This window comes from Saccopteryx bilineata, chromosome 1 (assembly GCF_036850765.1).
Source record: "Saccopteryx bilineata isolate mSacBil1 chromosome 1, mSacBil1_pri_phased_curated, whole genome shotgun sequence".
NCBI classification, from domain to species: domain Eukaryota; kingdom Metazoa; phylum Chordata; class Mammalia; order Chiroptera; family Emballonuridae; genus Saccopteryx; species Saccopteryx bilineata.
Window position 1 is genome coordinate 240,133,772 of NC_089490.1, and position 23,527 is coordinate 240,157,298.

The following is a 23,527-nucleotide window of genomic DNA, read 5'->3' on the forward strand; positions in this document are numbered from 1 at the left end:
ATCTCATTAGGTTTTTTTTTTTTTTTTTTTAATTTTTATTTATTTATTTATTTATTTTTAGAGGAGAGGGAGAGACAGAGAGAGAAGAGATAGAGAGAGAGAAAGGGGGAGGAGCTGGAGGCATCAACTCCCATATGTACCTTGACCAGGCAAGCCCAGGGTTTTGAACCAGCGACCTCAGCATTTCCAGGTCGATGCTTTATCCACTGCGCCACTCATTAGGTTTTACTATCAGATTTGTCAGATGTCTGTCATGTTGTAGACAACTGAATTAATGTTGATTTTTGGTGCTTTTTTAGAAGTTAATTTGTTTTCCTAAAGTATTACTTGATTGTGTACTTTTATCCTAAGTTTGAGGCATTTCAAAGTAAAGTTCTCCAGAAACCATATTAACTTAAAATAGCTCCACTGGGTTTTATACACACACACACACACACACACACACACACACACATCTTGTTAATGGTAGGTTTAGACATATCTTAATGACCTATGTTATCTCAGGTGTATTTTAAATGAACCGTCTTTCTGCAACGTGGGGAAATACAATGACCCTGCCCCCCTCTCCCATCAGTACAGGGTCGGGGGGATGACCCCTGTCAGTACGCACCCCGCCCCGTCCTCTGCCCTGTGGACTGAGACCTTGACCCCGCCCCCCAGGCGGAAGACGGAGGAGGAGCGCCAGAAGAAGGAGGACGAGCGTGCGCGCCGCGAGTTCATCCGGCAGGAGTACCTACGGCGCAAGCAGCTGAAGCTCATGGAGGACATGGACACGGTGCTCAAATCCCGGCCGCAGCCGGCCAAGCAGAAGAAGCAGCGCCCCAAGTCCATCCACAGGGACCACGTTGAGTCCCCCAAAACACCCACCCAGGGGCCCCCAGGTAGCTCCCCTTGTGACCAGGAGTCTTGTTCACAAAAACACCAGTGGTGTGGGGGGGATCCTGAAGGGACTGGCCCTCTGCTAGGCTGGACCCACCTGAGGTCACGCACTTGCTTTCTGGTGGCCTGTGGGGATCTGGGCGTGTGTACACATGCTCATGCACACATGCAGACACTGGAAAGCCCATCAGGGGCTCTGCCCATTGCGCCGCCCTGGTTACTAAGCTTCTTTCCCTGCTGTGAGTTTAAGGCCCAGCACCATATGTGGGGTGGGTGAGTTCACGAGCTCTTCTTCTGGACATGGTCAGAACCCCAGTTTATACTTTTTGGAGTTGAGAGGATGTGTCTTTTTTTTAAAAAATTCAACGTGCACACTAATCTTTTTAAACAGTATTATACTGAAACTAAAAATCATTGAAAATTCGAGAATTCCTATCAGTATTCTTAAATTAAGGAAAAAATAGCATCACTGTCTTTCCTAGCCAATGAAACTTTTTGATACTCAGCATTGGCTACAATCAGTAAGTTAATTTTTCACCTAGGAATTAGCTATTCCTAAATATGTTTTATTTCTTTTGTTAATTAAATTTTTCTTTTTCTTCACTTTTTTCCCTTAGAATTACCATATCATGTCTTATATTAGATGTCCCTTTTGGACTAACTCCTGATAGCCATTAGTTTTTATCATTTTTTTCTGAAAAGTAGGTTCACCGCTCATTTTAAATAAACTCTGCATCTATGCATGCAGACTCAGTGCATGTTTGGATTATGAGTAACAGGAAGGAAGAGGACAGAACCTTTTCACAGGCTGATGCTCTCCAGTGGACACACTCTTTCCTTATTGCCCTGTTAAATGTCTGGTTCTGTTATTCAGGATCACAACTTTATCGTTTTCTTTTCAGTCTCTAGCCTTTCTTTGGCATCGCTGACCACGGGCGACAATGAGAGCGTGCATTCGGGCAAGAGGACCCCCAGGTAACCGTCACGGCGACACCTGTCAGAGGGAAGGGTCAGCCCCACAGTTCCTCTCTCTTTGAGGAAGAATGAGTCAATCATGGCTCCAAATTTGTATAAGTTTTGTTGACTTAGTATGGTTAAAAGAAATTTATTTATGAGAGGTCTGCTTACCTTTCACTGTTTATCTTTTAGAGTTTTAATATTCCTGACATTTTTAGATACTTTTTATAAGTTATGAAACATGAATAATAGTTGCTAATATATTGCGGGTCAAGGCATAGTTTGTGGAAACAGGAGCCTCCCATGCTCCAGTCCCACCAGGTACAAAGTTTCTTCCCCGTGAGAGTGACCCGGAGCAGGCTGCTAACTCAGGAAGGCTCCCTTCTGCACCCCTCCCTGTAGAAGTCAGGCCTCGTCACCTTATTTTCCAAACCCCATGTGCCCACAGGACACCTCTAGCGATGCCTCTCCTTGTGCTTCAATCCAGGCCCATCCCCACACGGGGACACATTCATACCCTTGGTTAGGGAGGCCCATGGAGGGCCTGCCACCTCAGGGCCCCGGGGGGTATGCAGCCGCTAGTGAGACACATTATCACCGTGTGTGACTTGAAGCCTCTAGGTTGATTTCAGCTGGTTCTCTCACACAGACCCTTCTGATCCCTGGCTCCTTTCTCTGAGTCGTAACGAGTGTTTTATCTGTTTAGATCTGAGTCTGTGGAGGGCTTCTTATCTCCGAACCGCTGCGGCAGCCGGAATGGAGAGAAGGACTGGGAAAACGCGTCCACCACATCGTCAGTGGCATCGGGCACAGAATACACAGGTTGGCGTCTCTACATTTTTAAGGAGATGTGTTAATTTAAGGAGAATAGATATAGATTCTACTGAAGAGAGCCTTACTGGCTTGCCTCTGGTCTAAATACAGGAGAAGCTGGTCACAGCCCATGGACGCAGGTGGTCACTCTCGGGGGGGCTCGGGTTCAGTGACACAGGGAGGCAAGTGAACTCTGAATGAAACTCCGCCTGTGCTCTGCTTCTCTGGCCATCTCTATGTTGCAGTTTAGGTCTGAGACGTTCTCAGTATTCAGGTTGTGTGGCTCTGAAAGATGAGATGCACTAGGTCCTGGGGGCACCCAGCCGCACGTGGCCCGTCGGGTCCTGTTCCAGTGAGTCCTATCCCTGTGGCAGGTGGGCAAGCATTACTGAGATAGAAGCAGGTCGAAGAGCAGGTTGTAGGAAGGCCACGTCTAAAGAAACAACACAGGAGAGAGGAGCGGGCGGATGTGCAGCCCCTGACCAGTATGGGTGGGAAGGCCCCAGGGTGGGCAGCAAAGCGCCTCAGTCCACGGGGACCTGCTGTGGGAGCCGGGGGCGGCCTGCGAGGTGGAAACTGCCAACTGCCCACCGAGCTTCCTTCCGGCTCTTAGCACAGCTGCTCACAGCCACTCGACTACTGGGGGACGTTTCCCTGCTGTCCCCTCTGCTTCTCCGAGTCACTCCCCCTCATGGTTGCCATGCACTGTTGTGACCTGGAGCTGCAGGGTTGCTGCCGCACTCGGGACAGCTGGCAGGAAGTGTGCAAACTAGAACCCCATTGTAACATGAGGTCAGCCATGGTAGGAGTGACCAAGGTGGCAGAAACAGGTCAACGCTACAAGTCAGGGCTAATTCTTCCTCCCCCCAAAGAACCAATCTCTCAGCACTGCTGAGGGAGGCACACCCACCCCCAGGGCAGAGTTAGTGAGTGAGAACAGGGACAGTGTGCTTCTGCTGCCCCTCCTAGTAGGAGCAGTCCAGGGAAAGGGCGAAGTGCCTCTGGGCTCCACAGATGATGGAGAACGCTCAGACCCAGAGGCAAGGAAGGAGGAGGTGGAGCTTGTCCTCGGAAAGCCTAAGGGCTGTGGACTGTCTCCTTTATGCTCACCAGCAGCCCTTGCAGACTTGGGGGTGGGGAGGCAGGCGTGGGTCCCCGCCGCTCCAAGGGCATCACAGTGCCTGTGTGCGGAAGCCAGGTGGGGGTGTCTGCAGCCAGGCCTGCAGGCAGAGGGCGGTTTTCCATATGGTACTCACAGTGGCGGGCTCTGGTGTCTTGTGGACACAGCGGTACCTCTGACTCAGGAATGTGTCCTCACCCTGATGCCTTCCCACAGGACCAAAGCTCTACAAAGAGCCCAGCGCCAAGTCCAACAAGCACATCATCCAGAATGCGCTGGCCCACTGCTGCCTGGCAGGGAAGGTGAACGAGGGGCAGAAGAAGAGAATCCTGGAGGTGAGCGCATCCTGTGAGCGTTCCTTCCACTTCCTAGTGAACCTGCAGGCATCCCCTCTGTCAGTGCGGAACAGGGACCCCTCACAGGCCCCTGCCTTCAGCACTGACGATACCGGGAACTACATTGTCATTGTTAGACTGAGTCACCTACCTATAGGGTTCTGGGCCCCGGTGCTGATAGAAAATCAGACATTTTCCTGCCCACATTCGTGCATTCACGTCTTATGAACGCAGATAACATGGTTTTCCTTCTACAAAAAGAAGCTGTGTTGTAAGGAGGGTGAGCCAGTGACACAGCCACACCCAGATCAGGACCTATGGGACACTCAGCACCTGCAGGTCCCCTTCAGGGTGACAGTGCCCACAGCGCTCACAGAACCTCAGCACGAGGTGTCTGCATATATTTTTATCAAAGCATGCCTTGCTTTTATAATATTCATGTTTTTGGCTACTAAGAATTTAAATTAGACAAGATCAGGTGCGTTCAGGGTGGTATGGCCGTAGACCTAAGAATTTAAATTAAATGTCATCAAATTTGACCGAGAAACACAATTATTCGGCAAAATGGCTAAGGGTTTCTCTGGTTGTTTTGTTTTTGTTTTCCGTTGTGAAGGAAATGGAGAAGTCAGACGCCAACAACTTCCTGATCCTGTTCCGGGACTCGGGCTGCCAGTTCCGGTCTCTGTACACCTACTGTCCGGAGACAGAAGAAATCAGTAAGCTGACCGGGATTGGCCCCAAGTCCATCACAAAAAAGATGATTGAGGGACTCTACAAGTACAATTCTGACAGAAAGCAGTTCAGCCACATTCCTGCTAAAACTCTCTCGGCCAGTGTGGATGCCATCACTATTCACAGTCACCTGTGGCAGACCAAGAGACCCGTGACGCCCAAGAAGCTCTTGCCCACGAAGGCATAGGCATCGGGGGCGTCCCTTCCTCTTCTTGCCCACAGAGCGTCAAATCGCCAACTGGACTCGCTTTCGCTGAAACTCAATGCGGTCTGTCGTCAGAGCGGCTGGAACACAAACCCAGAATCTTGACAGTGAGCGCAAGGGGGACGCTTCAGCTCACGCACGCAGAGGGCGGCCCCGGGTCACCCGCAAGACGCCAGGTGCCGGAGCACTGGCCCTCACACTAGCTGGACTTACGGTGGAAATATGGTTAGATTACAAATGATGTGTTTCTTCATTGCTTTTTCTTTTTTTTAACTTTTCATCTATGTGCTTGTCTTCAAATAGTTTATTTTGATATCTTCCCATGGGGGTTTATTCTCGGACACTTTGTTTCACATGCGAGCACGTGGGGGGGAAGTGCACCTTCCCAGGGGATACACTCCTCCCTCATGGTGCCCAGAGGAACACTAGTGTTGAGTCTGAGCGTGGCCCTCACATTTCCATGGTGTTAGAGCATTTGAAGAAGTATCTGTAAGTATTTACAACTTTGTATTTATTATTCACTCAAGTATTAACATTTCTCGATTAACTAGGAGAGGTGCTGCAAGAGCTGCTAGGAGGTTTGCTTTAAACCACATGCGCTTAGCCAAGAATATGTTACTTAGAAGTTGCTGATTGAATCAGTGTTTTGTTTTCTTTTCACACTACTCTGGCCAACTCAGAATAATGTAGAGTTCTGTTATCAAGTGAGGCTTTCTGTCTCTGAAGTCAGCCGCCTTCCACACTGGCGGAAGTGCGGGACCCAGAGAGCAGTCTGCCACCCTCAAGGTGGAAGATACCCTGCCCACAGTCCCAGCGTCTTCACCTTATATTTATAACTGACATCAAAATTATATTTAGGATTTTTCAACATGTACAAAGGGCTACATTTTAATTTTAATATAGCTCCCCATTACTTTATGTCTATTGAATTTTTCTTCTTTACTGTTCCATTCAGGAGGAACAGCGTAGATCACGTCCACACGGGCATGCCCGTGTGACTTGTCCCTTTAGCGGTGTGTGACGGAGGTTGGTGGGGGAAACTTCATTCTCAGGAAAAGACTTGAATGACCACGTGACCTGTCATGTCTCAGTGTTGTGATTTGGGGGCAACGGTGTCGTGTTGCACATGAGATGCCCAGTTTGTTTACTTTCGTGGGAAGTAGAGGCTAAATATATACACGTTTCTCTGAGTTGTTAGAGAAATCACTAATATCTCCTATGATGTACTTACTTATTTTAAAAAGATAATAGGAAAGAGGTGTCTCTGGACTGTACTTTTCTATTATTGTAGGGACTTTAGGCATCAGTCCATCTGAGTTACCCGCATTTTCTCAAACACTGTCGATATTTTACTGTAATTTATGTTCTTATATTTATGTATATTTGTTAAAACTGTAAAAATTTTTTCACAGATATTTTTTTCCAATATCTGTGCAAGATATATGTGTGTGTAGCTCAAAACCATTTGTGACCTACTGTTTGCATGTGCAAGACCAGAATGTGTAACCCTTATATCCTAACTGTATATAATACATGAACATTAAACACAGGGAATTGTATATCGTCCCTTTCAGTTCTGTCCCATTGGAAGGACATCATTGTCAAATAATGTTGAGGTTAAGATTTTTTTTTTTAAAGGTAAATGACTCTAATTGAAATGTTGTAAACAGTACTCAAAAAGAGAATTAGTAAGCATTTTACATTACTAAATTTGTTCTTTGAAATCAAATTTCCCTTATCCGAGCAGTCTTCTTCATGTTACTCGGACATGAGATTTTTTTTTTGTTTTAACAATTGGATGCAATCCAGTAGAGGAAGCAGTTAAAACGAACAAGGACCACCCTTTATTCCTATATCTGTGCATGTCCAATATCGACTGTCTGCGTCTAAGGGCAGGAAATGGGTGTTACTGCAGATGTCCACGCCAACCTCATTGCTGCAGAAAGGACATGAAGATGGTTCTTTAAGTCTGCAGATCTTTTTTTTATGGTGCAGCTGTTTTTAAAAATCATGTTTTAAAAATTATACCAAAAAAATTATACAAGTGAAAATTATGCCATTTGATGAAGCCCAGAGATTTTCAGCAACCTCACAGAAACGCACTGGCGCTTTCATCCCTGGAGGTCGAATCTTTATGATGATTATTCAGTTAACGTTTACCAAACCCTTGTCACGGTTATGGTTCCTGTGTGGTGCGTCAGCGTCTGGCCTGATGCGTTTGGGGGAAGCTCTCTGCTCCTCTCAGCTCCGTGTCAGAATGACTGTTACCATTTGTATTTGGCCGTTTAAAGCCAAGTCCAGTCTTTATGATGGTTTCCTGGACGCTATCAGGCAGTGTCCAGTGTGAGGTGAGCTCACCTGTCCCTTCAGAGCGTTGCTGACAGGTGTCCCAAGAGGCTGTAAAGCGTGTCCCATTGGCTGTTTCCTGCTCCCGTGTGGTTCCCCTCATTGAATAAACGCATGGCACCCGATGGCTCCCGTTTTCTTGAGTAGAATGTGGCTTTCCTGTCCAATTCTTTGAACTTAGGTGAACGCATACCTTTTTTCTACGTCTGAACCTCTATTTAAATTTAACAACTTGAATATGCGTAAGAGGCAAGGGTTGATAATGTCAGACATTGTTTGAACCCTGACATGACGGCATTGAGAAATCTGTAACTGTCTGTGTAGCTCGGTCTTCCTCGTGGAGGATAAATTGTGTTTGTGCCCGGGTTACGTTAATCTTCTCCGTATTACCCCATCACTGCGGGAGAATCAGTAATTCAGTTTGCTAGAATTAACACTTTCTGCCTTGAAATTGAATGGCTAACCAACGTAGCCGTGTGACGTCCATTCTTGATTGTGATTCTCTTGAGTTTTACCTGGCTTTTGCCAGTTCTACTCATTAAGACCACTCAAGCGATTTAAAAATGATCTTAAGAACAATACAACCAAAAAACAAAATGTCTTCACACACAATCACACCTGAAGAAACACCTGGCGCTGCAGTGTGGCTCCTGTCCTTAGTCCTGTACCAGGTGCTCATGCCCCAGAGCAGAGCTACACTCACCACCGCCCGTCCATCCCGCCCCATATTTAGTAATAAATACTTTCATTTTCACAAATACAAACACTTGTCCATAAGGCTCAGGCTGCTTTAGGGAAGTGTCCCCTAGACTTGGCTAGTGGCTAATTAACCGGGCAGAGGAGTTCCTCTGCCAAGTGGGAACTGATGTGATTTCGTCACCTGTCTACACAGAGATGATGGGGAATCCCGTCCATCAAAAACATCTCAGTCCTGGCCCTGGCCGGTTGGCTCAGCGGTAGAGTGTCAGCCTGGTGTGCGGGGGACCCAGGTTCGATTCCCGGCCAGGGCACATAGGAGAGGCGCCCATTTGCTTCTCCACTCCCCCCCTTCCTCTCTCTCTCTCTTCCCCTCCCGCAGCCAAGGCTCCATTGGAGCAAAGATGGCCCGGGCGCTGGGGATGGCTCCTTGGCCTCTGCCCCAGGCGCTAGAGTGGCTCTGGTCGCGGCAGAGTGACGCCCCAGAGGGGCAGAGCATCGTCCCCTGGTGGACAGAGCGTCGCCCCTGGTGGGCGTGCCGGGTGGATCCGGTCGGGCGCATGCGGGAGTCTGTCTGACTGTCTCTCCCCGTTTCCGGCTTCAGAAAAATAAAAAAAAAAAAAAAAAAAAAAAAAAATCTCAGTCCTGGCCAGTTGGCTCAGCGATGGAGCGTTGGCCCGGCATGTGGAAGTCCTGGGTTCGATTCCAGGTCAGGGCACATGGGAGAAACGCCCATCTGCTTCTCCACCCTTTCCCCTGTCCTTTCTCCCCCCCCCCCCCCTGCAGCCAAGGCTCCATTGGAGCAACGTTGGCCCAGGCACTGAGGATAGCTCCATGACCTCTGCCTCAGGTGGTAGAATGGCTCCGGCCACAATGGAGCAACGCCCCAGAGAGGCCAAGCATGGCTCCCTGGTGGGCATGCCGGGTGGATCCTGGTCGGGTGCATGCGGAGTCTGTCTGACTGCCTCCCTGCTTCTGACTTCGGAAAAGAAACAAAAAAAACATCTGGCCAGGAGTGGGAGGTTCTGCAGCTCTCCCACATGGACAGTTGCTCGGAAAGTAGCTCCGTGCCTCCATCCACAGCCACGATCTTCACTTTCCGACAAAGCCGTGTGCATGCCTGCTAGCAGCCAAAACCTGGTCTGCTGTCCTTCCAACCAGAGACTGACGGACGCCTGGCCCCCACGGACCCTGCGTCCACATCAGGCAGCCGTGCTGGGCTCCAGCTGCACAGTCAGCCTCATCACTGAAGAAGGTGCTTAATAAATAGTGTCAGACATACAAGTCCTGGTCCAAAACTCAAAGTCAGATGCCAAACCAAGACTAATTTCTGGTGGGGGCCACCCCTAATTGCCTACCACGGATGTGTTTTCCCTCAATATATAAACCTCAACCAAGGTGGCTTTCCTGGTCTGACTCCCTCTGGTCACACCTTCCGGGGACTTCGGTGCAGTGTCAGATCCCAAACCATCACCACAGCGATGTTCTGAGCACCTACCCCGTCTCCAGGCTCAGTTCTTCTTGGCCCCACCCACACATCTGCCCACATGCCCTCTTCACCTGCAAGGCCCCCCACCCTACTCAACCACAGCCTGGGTAAAAACCACACCTCAGCTTCCCAGTGAAACCAACTCCCGCCTGGCACATGTCCCACCTCCCACGCTGACACCTTTGTCTTTTCTACGTCCTCAGTCCAACATGGAGGGCTCCTCATGCACAGACAGCCACTGCATCCTATGGAAGACTCCCTCTAGAACTGTCCCTCACCTTCGCCACCACCAGCCTCATGCCCAGGCACCGATAGCTCAGGCCTAAACTATGTGGGAGCCCCCATGTGGTCTCTCCCAAATTCCAGGTCACTGTCCTGCCACCTGTCCCTCAGCTGTCCTAAAACCCTGATGTCATCCTGTCCCGCGCACAAGTTAAGAACTGTGGGGCACTTTCTGACCACAGGATGAAACCCCAACTCCTGAGGTCAGCACCGAAGCCTCAGTTCAGCAACATCAAACATCTGATCGAGAAAGAAAGACCCAAAATGCACCTGAGCTCAGACAACACTCTAACGTTTCAAGATAACTCATCTGAGGAGCCGTGAGAAAGGACCCAATGGTGGCCCCGCTTTTCGTCTTGTACAGTTCGTTTTCCTGTGAGTTGCCGATGGTAGGCTGGCACGTCGAGGTGACCTTTCCAGTGCAAGGGACCACGAGAGGTCTTCATCCTGGGCTTCAGGTCATTCCCAGAGGCCTCGTCCTCAGAGAGGTCAACCTGCTTCAACCTGGAGCAGAGGCAGGACGTCCCAGGCTGCCCTGCACCAAGGCAATGTGGCCGTGGAAGCTCATTTTCTCAGCGCGGTAAGGGCTGCTTGAGAGGAAACACCTATCTCCTTCAGCCCTGTGTCACAAGACCTGATGCAGGTTTGGCCCGCTGCAGAAAAGGGCTGCCTATGGAGCCCATAGGAGTCAGAGGTCACCCGAGGAAGTAGATCCACTGATTGGGGACGGCAGAGTCACCACCCTGCCTGGGGAAGCCCCACCTGGGCAGAGGGAACCTTGCCCAATATTTGCTTCAGATGACTAGAAATGTGTGCTGAGTTTTGGCAAAATCATTGAAAACTCTCAGCGAGTCCTGGTTGAGATGCTTTGTGGGCAGAAGAGTCACTGCAGAGAAAAAAAAGGGGTGGCCTTTCCAAACAAGTTCTGGGGCCATTGTGACGTTAGGGGACGTCCCTATCACTCGTCCCTGATGCCTCTTTCAGATGGGTTTGTTCTCACCTATAGAATCTTCAGAGCCTGACCTGTGATGGCGCAGGGGTAGGGTGTCCATGTGGGATGCTGAGATGGTCGGTTCAAAACTCTGGCCTTTCCCCGTCAGGGCAGATATGGGAGTTGATGCTTCCTGCTCCCCCCCCCCTCCTCTCTCTAGAAAGCAATAACTAAAATCTTTTTTAAAAAAGTCTTGGACCTGTGGGGGAAAGATGGGAGTCCTATTTTCCTTGAAAGCCTGTCTTCCTCTTACCCTGTGCCATCCCTGCACCCCAGGACCCACAAGGGAGTTGGGGTAGATTGGGGCCTCACACAGCTGCAAGCCACAGGTTTTCACACTGAGTCATCCCCCTGGGGCTTGCATCTGAGATGGCGTCCTTTCCCCGCTGCCCCATGTTTGGCACCTGACATTTTGTGAAATAATTGAGTATCTGATACATCCCACAAGACCTTGGGCATTCCGGGCAGGGCCCTCCCCCGTGTGTCTGCCACTTATGCCGACACACACCGATCCACACACCCACCCGCAGCTCAGCAGTGTGTGGTCTGCGGAAAACCCCATCTTCAGAGACTCCCCACTTTTCCAGAGTGTGAACACACAAGGAGAGGTGGCTTTGCAGGGTCTTCCTCACACTCGGGACCCAACTGCTGTCGACCGACTGCAAGTGGGTCAGCTTCTGTCTGTCTGTCCTTCAGTCCATCAGCCATTGCACCCCCGGGGACCCCAGACTCAGTGAACTGTGCAATGCCAAAACCACTTCCCGACCACCCACTATGTGCAGAGACAGCACGTGTCCTTGAGGCAGGAGCAGCAGGGACATAGACAACTAGCTGTCCTCCGTGATGCCAGCCACGGCCACCTGGCACCCCTGCAGAGCCCAGGGAGTGAGTACCTACCGCACCTGGATCAGACCCCACCCAGGATAAGGCTTCCACCATGGCCGCTGATGTCTTCTTTTTTTTTTTTTTTTTTTTTTTTTTTTTTTTTTGTATTTTTCTTAAGTTGGAAACGGGGAGGCAGTCAGACAGACTCCCGCATGCACCCAACCGGGATCCACCCGGCATGCCCCCCAGGGGGTGATGCTCTGCCTATCTGGGGCGTTGCTCTGTTGCAACCAGGGCCATTCTAGCGCCTGAGGCAGAGGCCACACAGCCATCCTCAGCGCCCGGGCCAACTTTGCTCCAATGGAGCCTTGGCTGCAGGAGGGGAAGAGAGAGACAGAGAGGAAGGAAAGGGGGAGGGGTGGAGAAGCAGATGGGCGCTTCTCCTGTGTGCCCTGGCCGGGAATTGAACCCGGGACTCCCGCACGTCAGGCTGACGCTCTACCACTGAGCTAACCGGCCAGGGCGCCACTGATGTCTTCTTCACAACACTTGCCAGGCAGCTGCGGCAACTGGGGCTCCAGTGACGAAGCTGCTACTGAAGCAGAGGCTCGTCACTGAGGTCCTGACCTGTCGCATGTTCACCGACCAAAGCAGACATATATAGTACAACATCATGGCACACAATTTTAAATGTATTTTTATTTTTACTTGTCCATTACAGTTGATAGTCAATATTATTTTCTATTAGTTTCAAGTAAAATAGATGCATTTTTTTTTGTATTTTTCCTAAGTGAGAAGAAGCAGGGAGGCAGAGAGACAGACTCCCGCATGCACCCAACAAGGATCCACCTGGCATGCCCACCAGGGGGCGATGCTCTACCCATCTGGGGTGTTGCTTTGCTGCAACAGGAGCCATTCTAGCACCTGAGGCGGAGGCCACAGAGCCATCCTCAGCACCCGGGACAACTTTGCTCCAGTGGAGCCTTGGCTGCGGGAGGGCAAGAGAGAGACAGAAAAGGAGAAGTAGTAAGGGTAGAGAAGCGGATGGGCACTTCTGTGAGCCCTGGCCAGGAATTGAACCCAGGACTTCCACAGGCTGGGCCAACACTCTACCACTGAGCCCACCAGCCAGGGCCTAGATGCTTTTAATTTAATAGTTTGGGGAAAGTTGGATAGAAATCTAAAAACAAAATAAAACAAGATTGCACTCTAGGTAGATTAAACAATGACAAACACCCTGGACTGGTAGTTCAGTTGGTTAGAGTGTCACCCCAACGTGCCAACGTTGTTTGATCCCCGGTCAGAGCACATACAAGAATGAACCAATAAATGCGTAAATATAAGGTCTACTGGAAAGTTCTGTCCGGTTCTATCACAAGTTTCGACACATAAGCACATGTTTATTTGGCACATGTGTGCCTCTCTATTTTTATCACTTAATGTATACATATTGATGTAGCAAATTAACTAAAACAAAATTGATTCACATTAGTCTTATGTGTGAAGCCATAGTGTACCCATGGCTACTGATAAAGTTCATTTACGCCACTGTAATTTTTACAATTTTTTTTTTTTTTTTTACAGAGACAGAGTCAGAGAGAGGGGATAGACAGGAACAGACAGACAGGAACGGAGAGAGATGAGAAGCATCAATCATTAGTTTTTCATTGCGCATTGCAACACCTTAGTTGTTCATTGATTGCTTTCTCATATATGCCTTGACCACGGGCCTTCAGCAGACCGAGTAACCAACCCCTTGCTAGAGCCAGCGACCTTGGGTTCAAGTTGGTGGACTTTTCCTCAAACCAGATGAGCCTGCACTCAAGCTGGCGACCTCGGGGTCTCGAACCCGGGTCCTTTGAATCCCAGTCCGATGCTCTATCCACTGCGCCACCGCCTGGTCAGGCATTTTTTACGAATTTCAACAAGGAAGAAATGCTACAGAAGCATGTCTGTCGCATCCACCATATTCCCCGGACTTAGCACCCTCTGGCTATCACTTGTTTTTGTTCTTACAAAATTTTTTGAAGGGCAAAAAATTCAAAAATGAAGAAGATATCAAACAAGCACTGGTTCAATTTTTCGCATCAAAAGATAAAACATTTTTCAAAAATGGGATATACAAATTGCCCTCATGCTGGCATGAAATCATTAATAATAATGGCAATTATATTATTTAATAAAGTTTATTGACGGTAAGAAAAATTTGTATTTTGTTTTATTCCAAAAACGGACAGAACTTTCCGGTAGACCTTATAAGTGAAACAACAAGTTGATGTATCTCTCCTCTAAAACTTAATTTAAATTTTTTTTTGAAAATTAAAAAGCAAACAACAACAAAAAAAACAAACACCTGACCTGTGGTGGCACAGTGAATAAAGTGTCAACCTGGAATGCTGAGGTTACAGGTTTGAATCCCTGGGCTTGCCTGGTCAAGGCACAAACAGGAAGCATCTACTATGAGTAGATGCTTCCTGCTTCTCCCTCCAAAAATCACTAAATAAAATCTAAAAAAAAAAAAAAAAAGAGAGAGAGAAGAAAATTAATAAAAATGACAAACTTATTTTTTTAACAAACTTTAGAATTGAATGTGTCCAGCTTATCAAAGAGAAAGTAACATGTTAAACCCTGGCATTGCTAAGAGCAACAGATCTGGGCTATATGGAAATGTAAAGCCAAAGATAATGAAGGAATTGCTAAGAATAAAAAAGTCTGGGAAACAACAGAGACCAGTGGGGCCATGACTTGCCCTACACTACCTCATACAGATGAGTAGCCATATCCACGACCAGCCCAGGTCGATGTGTGAGGGATGCGACTAAGCAGGCCACACCAGGGGCAGCCAACAAGCAAAGGCTTCCCATCTCAATCTCTATTTGGAGAAATGCAGATTAACACGAGGTCCCCTTTCATCTGTTACCTACAAAATTGGGGGAAAATATATTCTACTGACGGACATGGGTGACGAGGGCGTGTCGAGCCCAAAACCTCAGACAGTGCGACACAATTACCCGGCACCGCCACAGGGACTACCAAGCCCTGAAATCTTCATAGCTTTGACCTTCACAGGGGGGCATTTATACCACAAAAACAGCGCCAAAGAAAAAAGAAAAAAATAGTCCTAAGTGCAGTTATTTATTACAAATTTCTACAACCAGTTAAACATTCTGAATGAGCCTCAATGTCCAAGATGGAGGAACTAGACAATCAACTGACCCCCCAAAAATGTGCCATTGCATGGTATTTGCCTTCTAATCACAAATGTGGGATGAGGGGAGTTGTATATAGGTAGGGCAGAAATAAAATTAACCGACCCCAGCAAGCAAACAAGGTCAAGGCCTTTATTGTTTTAGGTCTCTCCTCTGCCCCAAGCTTGTGCCCATCACCGTGATTGACAGAGAGAGGCCTCCGAGAATAGGGGTGAGCGCCTTCTGCTTTGCTTGGTTTGCACCTGTCTGCGGGATCAGGATGCATGTGTCTCTGTTGACTTGCTCCTCATCCTGTCCTGAGAAGAGGAAGCAAGGGGGCTGTAGGTCACTGATACCGGGCTGGGCCCCAGGGAGGCCCCAGGCCTAGAGCTGTGTCCCCAGCTCTGGCCTCTGCTGCTCCGTCCCATCCAGACAAGTTCAGAAAGGCCCAACGGGGCCCAGGCCTAGCAGAGAGAATCCGCCATAAGACCACAGCCCAGGAAGCAAGAGCCTCAGCATTCTGAACAAACAACCTATTTCCACTCCCCACCCCGCCCATGTCCCTGTCCTGGCTGCTCACCCCATTTTCTCATTCACCTGATGGCTTCCCTTGATGCCCATCTCTCAATCTCAGAATCCCTGGGGCGCTGGGTGCCCAGATGGAGATGTTCCCCAGAAAAGTGATGGCCAGCTCAGCCCCAAGGCCACAAGGGTGTGGGTGTCCCTCCCCACCTCTCTGTGATCAGACATTAGAACAACTATTCTTAATCCTAAGCAGCCCCTCAGGCCTCCACCCTCTCGTGGCCGGTTTCTTCAGGGGAACCCCAAGCCTGGGGCCAGAACGCCCAATAAGGAAGGACAGAAACCCTTTATTCTGGGGCCGCCTCTTTCGCCAGCCTTATCTCCATCTTGTAATGGGGCCCAGGAGAGGACCAGCCTGAACACAGGCAGGCCCAACTCGCCTTAGGAATTTCCAGCTCCCTGGGGACTGCCGCAGACCACAGGGACCTCAAGCTCAGGATCTTCTATCCCAGTGTGCCCAGGACAGTCCTGGTTCGTGGCCCAGGTGGACGAGGACAGTGCCTCTTAGACTCTCAGGAGAGCCCTGGTTTGAATCATAAATGACCTCATCACCCTCTGTCAAATCAACACCAAACCCAGTACACATACACAGGCCTCTCTGTGGTCCCGACCTCAGGGGACAGGGTGGTCCCTAAAAGAACACCCAGGCCTGTCCTGGCCTCCTCTCAGCTGAGACTGAGATGTTGCACTTATCCCTTAATAGATCTGCTCCCTTAGGTTCCCACCGCCAGACCTCCCTATTTCTGACACAAATGACAATAACAGGCCAAGATGGGGGTCGCCTCCCTGAGCTTGTCCCTGTCCAACCCACAACTCTGCCAAAAATAGACATTGTGTCCTCCTCAGAAAATGCCCATGGGTTCCTCACCACAGACAAGAGGAAATGTAAACACCTGCTTCCTCTGCTGACACACCCTTGCCACCCAGGCTGTGGTCACCCCAGACCTCCGGTCTGATGCCCCCTCCCCTCAGACAGTCACTGCTCCCCCCTCTACATGCCCAGAGCGCTTTGTGTCTAGCATCTGCACCATGTGACTGCACGGTGACCGCTGCACTGCCTCACGATCTGTGACCCCGGCCTGAACCGTGAACCTCGAAGGTCCAGGAGACCTCCCTTGCAGTGCCCAGAACAGCTCCTAGCCCTGTCCGACTCCAACTGATGGTCCTCCTCTGATGTTTGACACTGCATTGCTCACAGTCGTCACTCATTCCTGGTGATGGCGGGGCAGATTCCAGGATGGCACATGCACAGGAATGGGAAGCATCTCTCGGGAGGGATGTCAGACCTCACTGGTATTTCCCAGAATCCCCCCTCCTGTGCCCCACCTTCTGGAGAAAGGGCACAGCTTGCCTTTTCCCATCCTTCAAGGGTGGGCTTCATCCCACCCCCGTGAACCCTCCTGTAGGTTCGACTCCTGGTTCAGGACAACTGACCTGTGCTAAACTGGGCCCCATCTTGCCTCACTTGTACTGAGTTCCCACCTGTGTTTGGCTTAATAGGTAGGTTTTGCCAGGTGGTGGAAGATGGGGAAGAGCTGGGATCTGAACCTCAGGATCTGCTCCTGTCATCTGGATAATTTTACTGGATCCCTCGCTCCTCAGCAGGTACTCTCTCATGAGGCTCCATGAGGACCCGATTGGGTCAGAAAAGCCAGTCTCTGCATTTATAAACATTCAACCCAGCATCTCCAGACGCTAACAACCACTTGAGAGCTCTGGTGGCCAGTTCCTGATTAGAAGGCAGGTCCCCAAGGACAAGCACCCCCACCCACAGAACCCGGAGGGTTGTACAGTAGGCAGCAGAAGCCCCCCTTCCCAGAGGACAGATGGACAGGTGCCGGCTGAGGCTCCATTTCTCCACCACCACCACCATGAAGCCCTCATGCAACTCTGCATCCTCACCTGCGAAACCAGAAAAAACAGCAGCAAGGACCCTGGGGAGAGGGTTGAGGGCTCTGGGGCACCCACCTCTCTTGCACCCTGACATGAGGCTACTCCCAGCAATGAGGACTTCTCCTCTAAGGCTCCAGCCGTGAAGCTCCTTTGTCAGGTTGCCTCCCCTTCCCCTGTGCCACCCCCAACCAAAGGCCACCATCTGCACCACAGGAGCTTCCCCATCACACCACCTTCCTGCCCACCCATCCCCTGGGCTGGGATGGCAGGAAGGGAGGTGCTGAGAACCTGCCTTTTGAGCTGCTGCTGCCACCTGCTCCCCGTGCTGCGCTGTCCGTCTGTGGGCACACAGGTTCTGGCTCAGCCATGCCCCCCACCCAGTCCTTGAGCCCCAGCCCGGGGACGGTGTTCTGGGACTACTCGGGGTCCGGTGACCTGGAGGAGAAACTGGAGCTGTGTGCGTCCTGGGAGATACCCCATGCCCGCGCCTTCGTCCCCGCGCTCTACCTGGTAGCCTTCGCCGTGGGCCTTCTGGGCAACGGCCTCGTGCTGCGGCTGTTGGCCGGGCGGCGCGGCCAGCGACGGCTGGTGGACACCTTCGTGCTGCACCTGGCGACCGCTGACCTGGGCCTGGTGCTGACGCTGCCGCTGTGGGCCGCGGCGGCGGCGGCGGGAGGCAGCTGGCCCTTCGGCCGCGCGCTGTGTAAGCTCAGCGGCTTCGTGCTGGCCGCGTCGCGCTGCGCAGGTGCGCTGCTCCTGGCCGGTATGGCCGCCAACCGCTACCTGGCCGTGGTCCGGCCGCTCGGGACACGGCCGCTGCACTTCCCGCGGTGCGCGCGCGCCCTGTACCGGGGTGCCTGGGCCGCGGCGCTGCTGGTCGGGCTGCTCGCCCTGGTCTCCCGCGACCTGCAGCCGCTGCCCGACGGCCCGAGCAGCCAGTGCGGGGAGCGGCCCTCCGACGTCTTACAGGCTCTGGGGCTGCTGCTGCTGCTGCTGACCTGTGCGCTGCCCCTGGGCTCCACCCTGTTCTGCTACTGCTGCCTGGCGCGCCGTCTGCGCCGGCCGCCGCGCCTGGGCCGTGTCCGCGCTGCTCCGCTGCGCATCATCTGCGCCGTCGAGGGCGCCTTCGTGGGCTCCTGGCTGCCCTTCGGTGTCCTGCGCGCCGTCCTCCACCTGGCGCACCTCGGGGCGCTGCCTCTCCCCTGCGGCCTCCTGCAGGCACTGCGCTGGGGTCTCACCATCACCACTTGTCTGGCCTTCGGCCACAGCTGCGCCAACCCGCTCATCTACTTGCTACTGGACCGCTCGTTCCGCGTCCGGGCCTGGCGCCTGGCGCACGGGCTCAGCTCGGCGTCCTCGCGCTCCAGGGACCGCGGCGCCGAGGTCCGAGATCCGGCGGAAAGCCAGGGACGAGCGCGAACAGAGAGCCAAAGCCCAGCGGGTCGGTACCAGCCCCAGTCCGGCGGAGGTCCAGGGAGGCGGCTGGATCTCCAGACGCGCCTCCTCTGCTGGCAGCAGCCGTTCCACTGGCAACGCGGGGAATTTCCTCGGCGGTCTTTCCCAAACCTCAGCGCTTCCTGAACTACCCCAGCCACGCTGCCGGGACCAGCGGTCTCTCAGCCCAGTGGGCGCCTGGGCTAAGCTTCTCTGGTCCGATAGAGACCAGAGAAACGAGCGGATGGCAGCCAGGACACCGAGGCTCGCCAGAATCAGGTTCCTTCCCGACCCCTTTTGGAGCAGCATCAGAAGATAAAACGCTGACTGCCCAATGCCACCGTCTCCAGCTGCAGTTTCTAGGATCCCTACACCTGCCACTCTTTCTTGAGAAACACTTTCTCCGAGTCAGACCTGAGGCCTCTCACTCTTCAAAAAATTCTACAGGCTGTGAGGATGACCCTTTCGTAGGTAGGTCATCTTTGTGGATTTTGCCACGGTGTTAGTCACCGTCATTCAGATTTTTATTTTCCAAGTTCACCAAAGCCCTGGGAACCAGCCACAATGTGAGCTGCTTGGTTTGTTCACCCAGCAATTTCCACAAGTGCTGCCCTTGGTCGGCTGTCTTTCCCCACTTCCCACAGAGCCGCAGGACTCACCTGGCGCCTTCCTAGGACAGAGAAACCTGGAATCTCTCACCAGATTCTTTGTCCCTTGCCCAAGAACACCAGACTCTTGTGTGTGAGTCCACCTCCCTCAGTATACACTGCTGCTAGCTGGAACTCGATAGGGTGTCGTTCTTCATTTAAGCAGTGGGAGTAAAATAAGTGTTGAGGGGCAGGGGCGACTGAACTCAGGTCAGACAAAGCTCAGCTGCGTAACTCAGATTGATCTCAGGATGGTCAGGATTTGGTATGATGCCCCCCCCCCATCTGTGAGAGCTAAATTGCATCTGTGTGGGTGACATCGTCCCACAGGGGGTGGCAAATCGGGGACTCTTGTTATTTTAAAGAGCTGTTCACACTTTGAAGGTTACAGAGAGAAAAACAAAGATTTAAGGGCATCTGCCAGCCAACTGTCATTTCAAAGAGGAAATGTGTCATTGTGATGTTCAAGTATGACTGGGACTTTTCTCCTGTCTCTTTGGAGGCCACCCTCAGAGGCAAGTGTTTAGGGGATTATCCACTTTCTGACTCTGTGACTTGGCTTTGAGGTTTCTGGAGAGTCTGGAAATTCAGTGTTTGTACTATTAAAAATAATAATAGTAATAATATAAGTGGAGCTCCTTTAGAATAGAGTTGGAGCTGACTTCCTAGAGCCTGGCACCTCTCATGCCTCAAACTTTGGAATGTTAAAACAGGACGAAGTAACCTCTGGACTAGGCCTGGGGCAACATTGTGTCCCAAATAGCTATTTGCAAAGATAACAAAAAAAGCAGTTATTATGACTGCCCGACTGAAAATTAAAACGTTGTTTAGAATTAGCATCACTATGTTTGTACGGGTGTCATTGTTCCCTTTCCCTTTCTCATAAACACCCCTCCCCTCTGTCTCCTAACCCGGACACTATTTGGGCTTCCTTCTGACTGAATCAGTTTTTCCCAAATGGCTTTTTTTTTTCTTTTTTTTCTTTTTGGTTTCAAATAAATGCTTATTGCTTTTCACTTGGGCCTTTTAGTTTTAGGTTCACAGGACCTTTGATTTAAGAGGATTTGCCTTAAAGGAATGTCAGTCAGTCAGGGGGAAGGAACTGAGGAATTCTGCCCAAAAGAGGCCACCCTGCAGCTGGGGTGGGGGGTGGGGGAGGGGGGAGGGGGGTCACCAGGGCCAGCAGGACAAACTTCACATTTGTGTCTGAGAGTTCAGGCATGTTGGGCTGCTTCCTAGCCTCATGGCTACTCTCTGAGGCAAGTAATGATGTTTCCCACACGGGGACCTCAGTTTCCATGACAGGCCCTGTGCTAGGCTGTGCCAGCGAGCTTCTTCTGGCTTACTAACTGCGTTCCCTGCAGACAGGCAAGAAGCTTCTCTGCACCCAGGTGGGCTTTCATCCCCACCACCTCCACCCCGCTGCCTCAACCCAACCCCAGCAGTTACTGAAACTCAACATCTCCCTCTGGTGTGAACAGAACATCCCCTCCCTCCATTGTGTGGCAGTCACTGAGTCCTCCATGTGTGCCTGGAAATTTCCTCTTATGCTCAGACAAGAAGGAAACAGGATCAAGGAGCTCCCATTTTCGCTCCAGCAGGGGATGGGAATAGGGAGTGAAGCCCATTCAGCCAGGAGCTGGTTGAGCAACCATATCAACATTGGCATTGGCGGCAGATGGCCAGAGTGTGAGGTGTGGGTTCTTTAGAAACAAGTCAGTCCGGCCGACCAGGCAGTGGCGCAGTGGATAGAGCATTGGACTGGGATGTGGAGGACCCAGGTTTGAGACCCTGAGGTCGCCAGCTTGAGCGCTGGCTCATCTGGTTTGAGCAAGGCTCATCACCTTGAGCCCAAGGTCACTGGCTTGAGCAAGGGGTTACTCACTCTGCTGTAGCCTCCTGGTCAAGGTACATATGAAAAATCAATCAGCGAACAACTAAGGAGCCACAATGAAGAATTGATGTTTCTCATCTCTCTCCCTTCCTGTCTGTCCCTCTCTCTGTCTCTGCCAAAAAAAAAAAAAGAAAAAAAAGAAAAGAAAAGAAACAAGTTAGTCTGCCCACAGCCAGAGCCTGAGGAGTACTCTACCTGTCCAAAATGTTAGACAACAGGCTCTTTCCCTTCAGGCCCTTGAAGGACTTCCATACCTCAGTGCCACCCATCAAGGGCCATTAGGCACAGTTTAACCTGTTGCTTAAGGAGAGATAGCAAAATGTTGATGATAAGTTAAAAAAAAAAAAAAGTAAGTCCTGGCTGGCTATCTCGGCTGGTTAGAGCATTGGCTCGGAGCACAGAGGTTGCTGATTTGATCCCGTTAAACACACACACTTTAAGCATCTAAAGTACCTGTTAGTGCCTGACCTGTGGGGGCGCAGTGGATAAAGCATCAACCTGGAATGCTGAGGTCGCCAGTTCGAAACCCCAGGCTTACCTGGTCAAGGCACATATGGGAGTTGATGCTTCCTGCTCCTTCCCCTGTTGTCTCTTTTCCCCTCCCCTCTCTATCCTCTCTCTTTCTAATAAAAATGAATAAATAAAAATCTTAAAAAAAAATTCTTTAAAGTACCTGTTAGCTTTGGCTGTATACCTGCCAGGAAGCCCTGTGGATAGAAGGTATCTTTGTCGGTTCCCCACCTCCAGGCATCCTGGGTGAGCTCTTTTCTCTTGGTGCCTACGGACTGTATACATCTATTTCATTCTCCGGGCAGAACCCCAGGTCCCCGAGCGGAGGGGCCTATTTTATTCCACACTGTGTCCCCCGTTCTTGGAACAGAGCCTGGCAAGTACCAGGCGCCCAGTGAAGGGAAGGTCATGAGGACTGTGTCCCAGTGTGGGTGAGATCGTGGATCCCTTTACCCACCTTTGTCCCTTTAGTCTTGAGATGTTCGATTAGTGTCTTATTTTTAAAGGACAGCTAACAAAAGAGCTGAAGAGCTGCCCAAGCCTGGAGCAAGTCGGCTACTGGTTTCAGGGCGTCTCCCCAGCACTCCCCCACCCCCCCGCCTCAGTTTCTCATGTGAAGGATAAACATGATTACATCTGCTAAGGCTGTCTCACAGATCAAAGGAATCGTGTTCTGGAAAGTACTGGTGAGCCGGGCTGGGCAGGCAGACACGGCCCAGTCCTCAGGGTTAGCCCATTCCGCCCCCCCATCCCGCATCCCCTCCTGTGGCACCCAGAAGAGAGGAGCTGGGTGTGCCTGAGCTGGGTATGTTCTGAAAGGTCAGCCCCTGGGCACAATGGGCACATGGGCATGTGCATTTCTGATCTGATCCTGGTGACTAATTCGGGGCTTCCTTCTCACCTCCCTCGACCCCAGGGTTCTTTCTCAGGGCAAAGTGTGGGAACCCAGGTCCCAGGGCGATGAGTGATTCAGGGAGTTCAGCAGAGTGGCAGGGCTGTGCTTGGTGATATGACTCAGCCCCCTTGTCACTCGGGGAGGAGGAGCGGTCTCTGGACCCTGGTGAGGCCATCCCGCTCAATAGCGGTCATCAGGCCTGAACCCCTCTGAGCTCGGCTGAGGGGCTTGCCAGAGGCTCCTGACCACCCTGTGCCCCCCACCCTGTCCTCAGTGAAATGGGGGGAGACCCACAGGCAGGAGCCCGGGGGACGCCTCATCAGTGAGAGGAGAGAGGAAGCAAGGATGTGAATTTGCCTCCCTCTTCATTCTCCTTGGAGCCAGAAAGGGCTTCTTGGGCATGTGATGACACCTTCATGAAAGCTGGCGGTGCCTGGGTCCTATTCCACTCATCACGGGGTGTTAGTGCTAGAAGCCCATGGAGGTGGACACTGTGGACCAGAGATGTGAAGTCACCAGCTCAAGAGCACAATACCCCCGTCCCCCTCCCACTGCCCCCCATCTGTATCTCTGCGGCACTTCACACATGACTGTCAATTCTCATGACCCCCAGGTAAACAGGGACTACTGCTCCATTTAACAGGGGATGAAAGCAGGCTCAGATGTAAAGCAGCTTGGTCAAGGTCACAGACAACAGCAGAGCCGGAAGTGTAGCCCCAGTGGACGGTTGCCCATGTCTGGGCAGAGGCTGTGGTTTGCCCTCTAAGACGCGCCAGACAGGGGCTGATTCATCTCACTCAGCCTGCTCTGAAAA

The 23,527-nt window shown here is 51.3% G+C and overlaps 2 protein-coding genes across 5 annotated transcripts in view; both read left to right on the top strand.

The window, feature by feature from the left end:
- The window catches only part of CAMSAP2 (calmodulin regulated spectrin associated protein family member 2), a 58,320-nt gene extending 50,808 nt beyond the window's left edge, over positions 1-7,512 (top strand). For all 4 annotated transcript variants that reach the window (XM_066238819.1, XM_066238830.1, XM_066238849.1 and 1 more), the window contains 5 exons: positions 661-881; positions 1,782-1,854; positions 2,543-2,658; positions 3,986-4,104; positions 4,718-7,512. In XM_066238819.1, coding sequence (XP_066094916.1) covers positions 661-881; positions 1,782-1,854; positions 2,543-2,658; positions 3,986-4,104; positions 4,718-5,023 — 835 coding nt within the window. In that variant the 3' untranslated portion in view covers positions 5,024-7,512. The remainder of the gene's footprint in view (positions 1-660; positions 882-1,781; positions 1,855-2,542; positions 2,659-3,985; positions 4,105-4,717) is intronic.
- Positions 7,513-17,699: 10,187 nt separating this feature from the next.
- On the top strand, positions 17,700-19,361 carry GPR25 (G protein-coupled receptor 25). The gene has a single exon (XM_066253531.1). It carries the CDS (start codon positions 17,700-17,702, stop codon positions 18,912-18,914), a length of 1,215 nt encoding a protein of 404 aa, XP_066109628.1. The 3' UTR covers positions 18,915-19,361.
- The last annotated feature ends 4,166 nt before the right edge of the window (positions 19,362-23,527 follow it).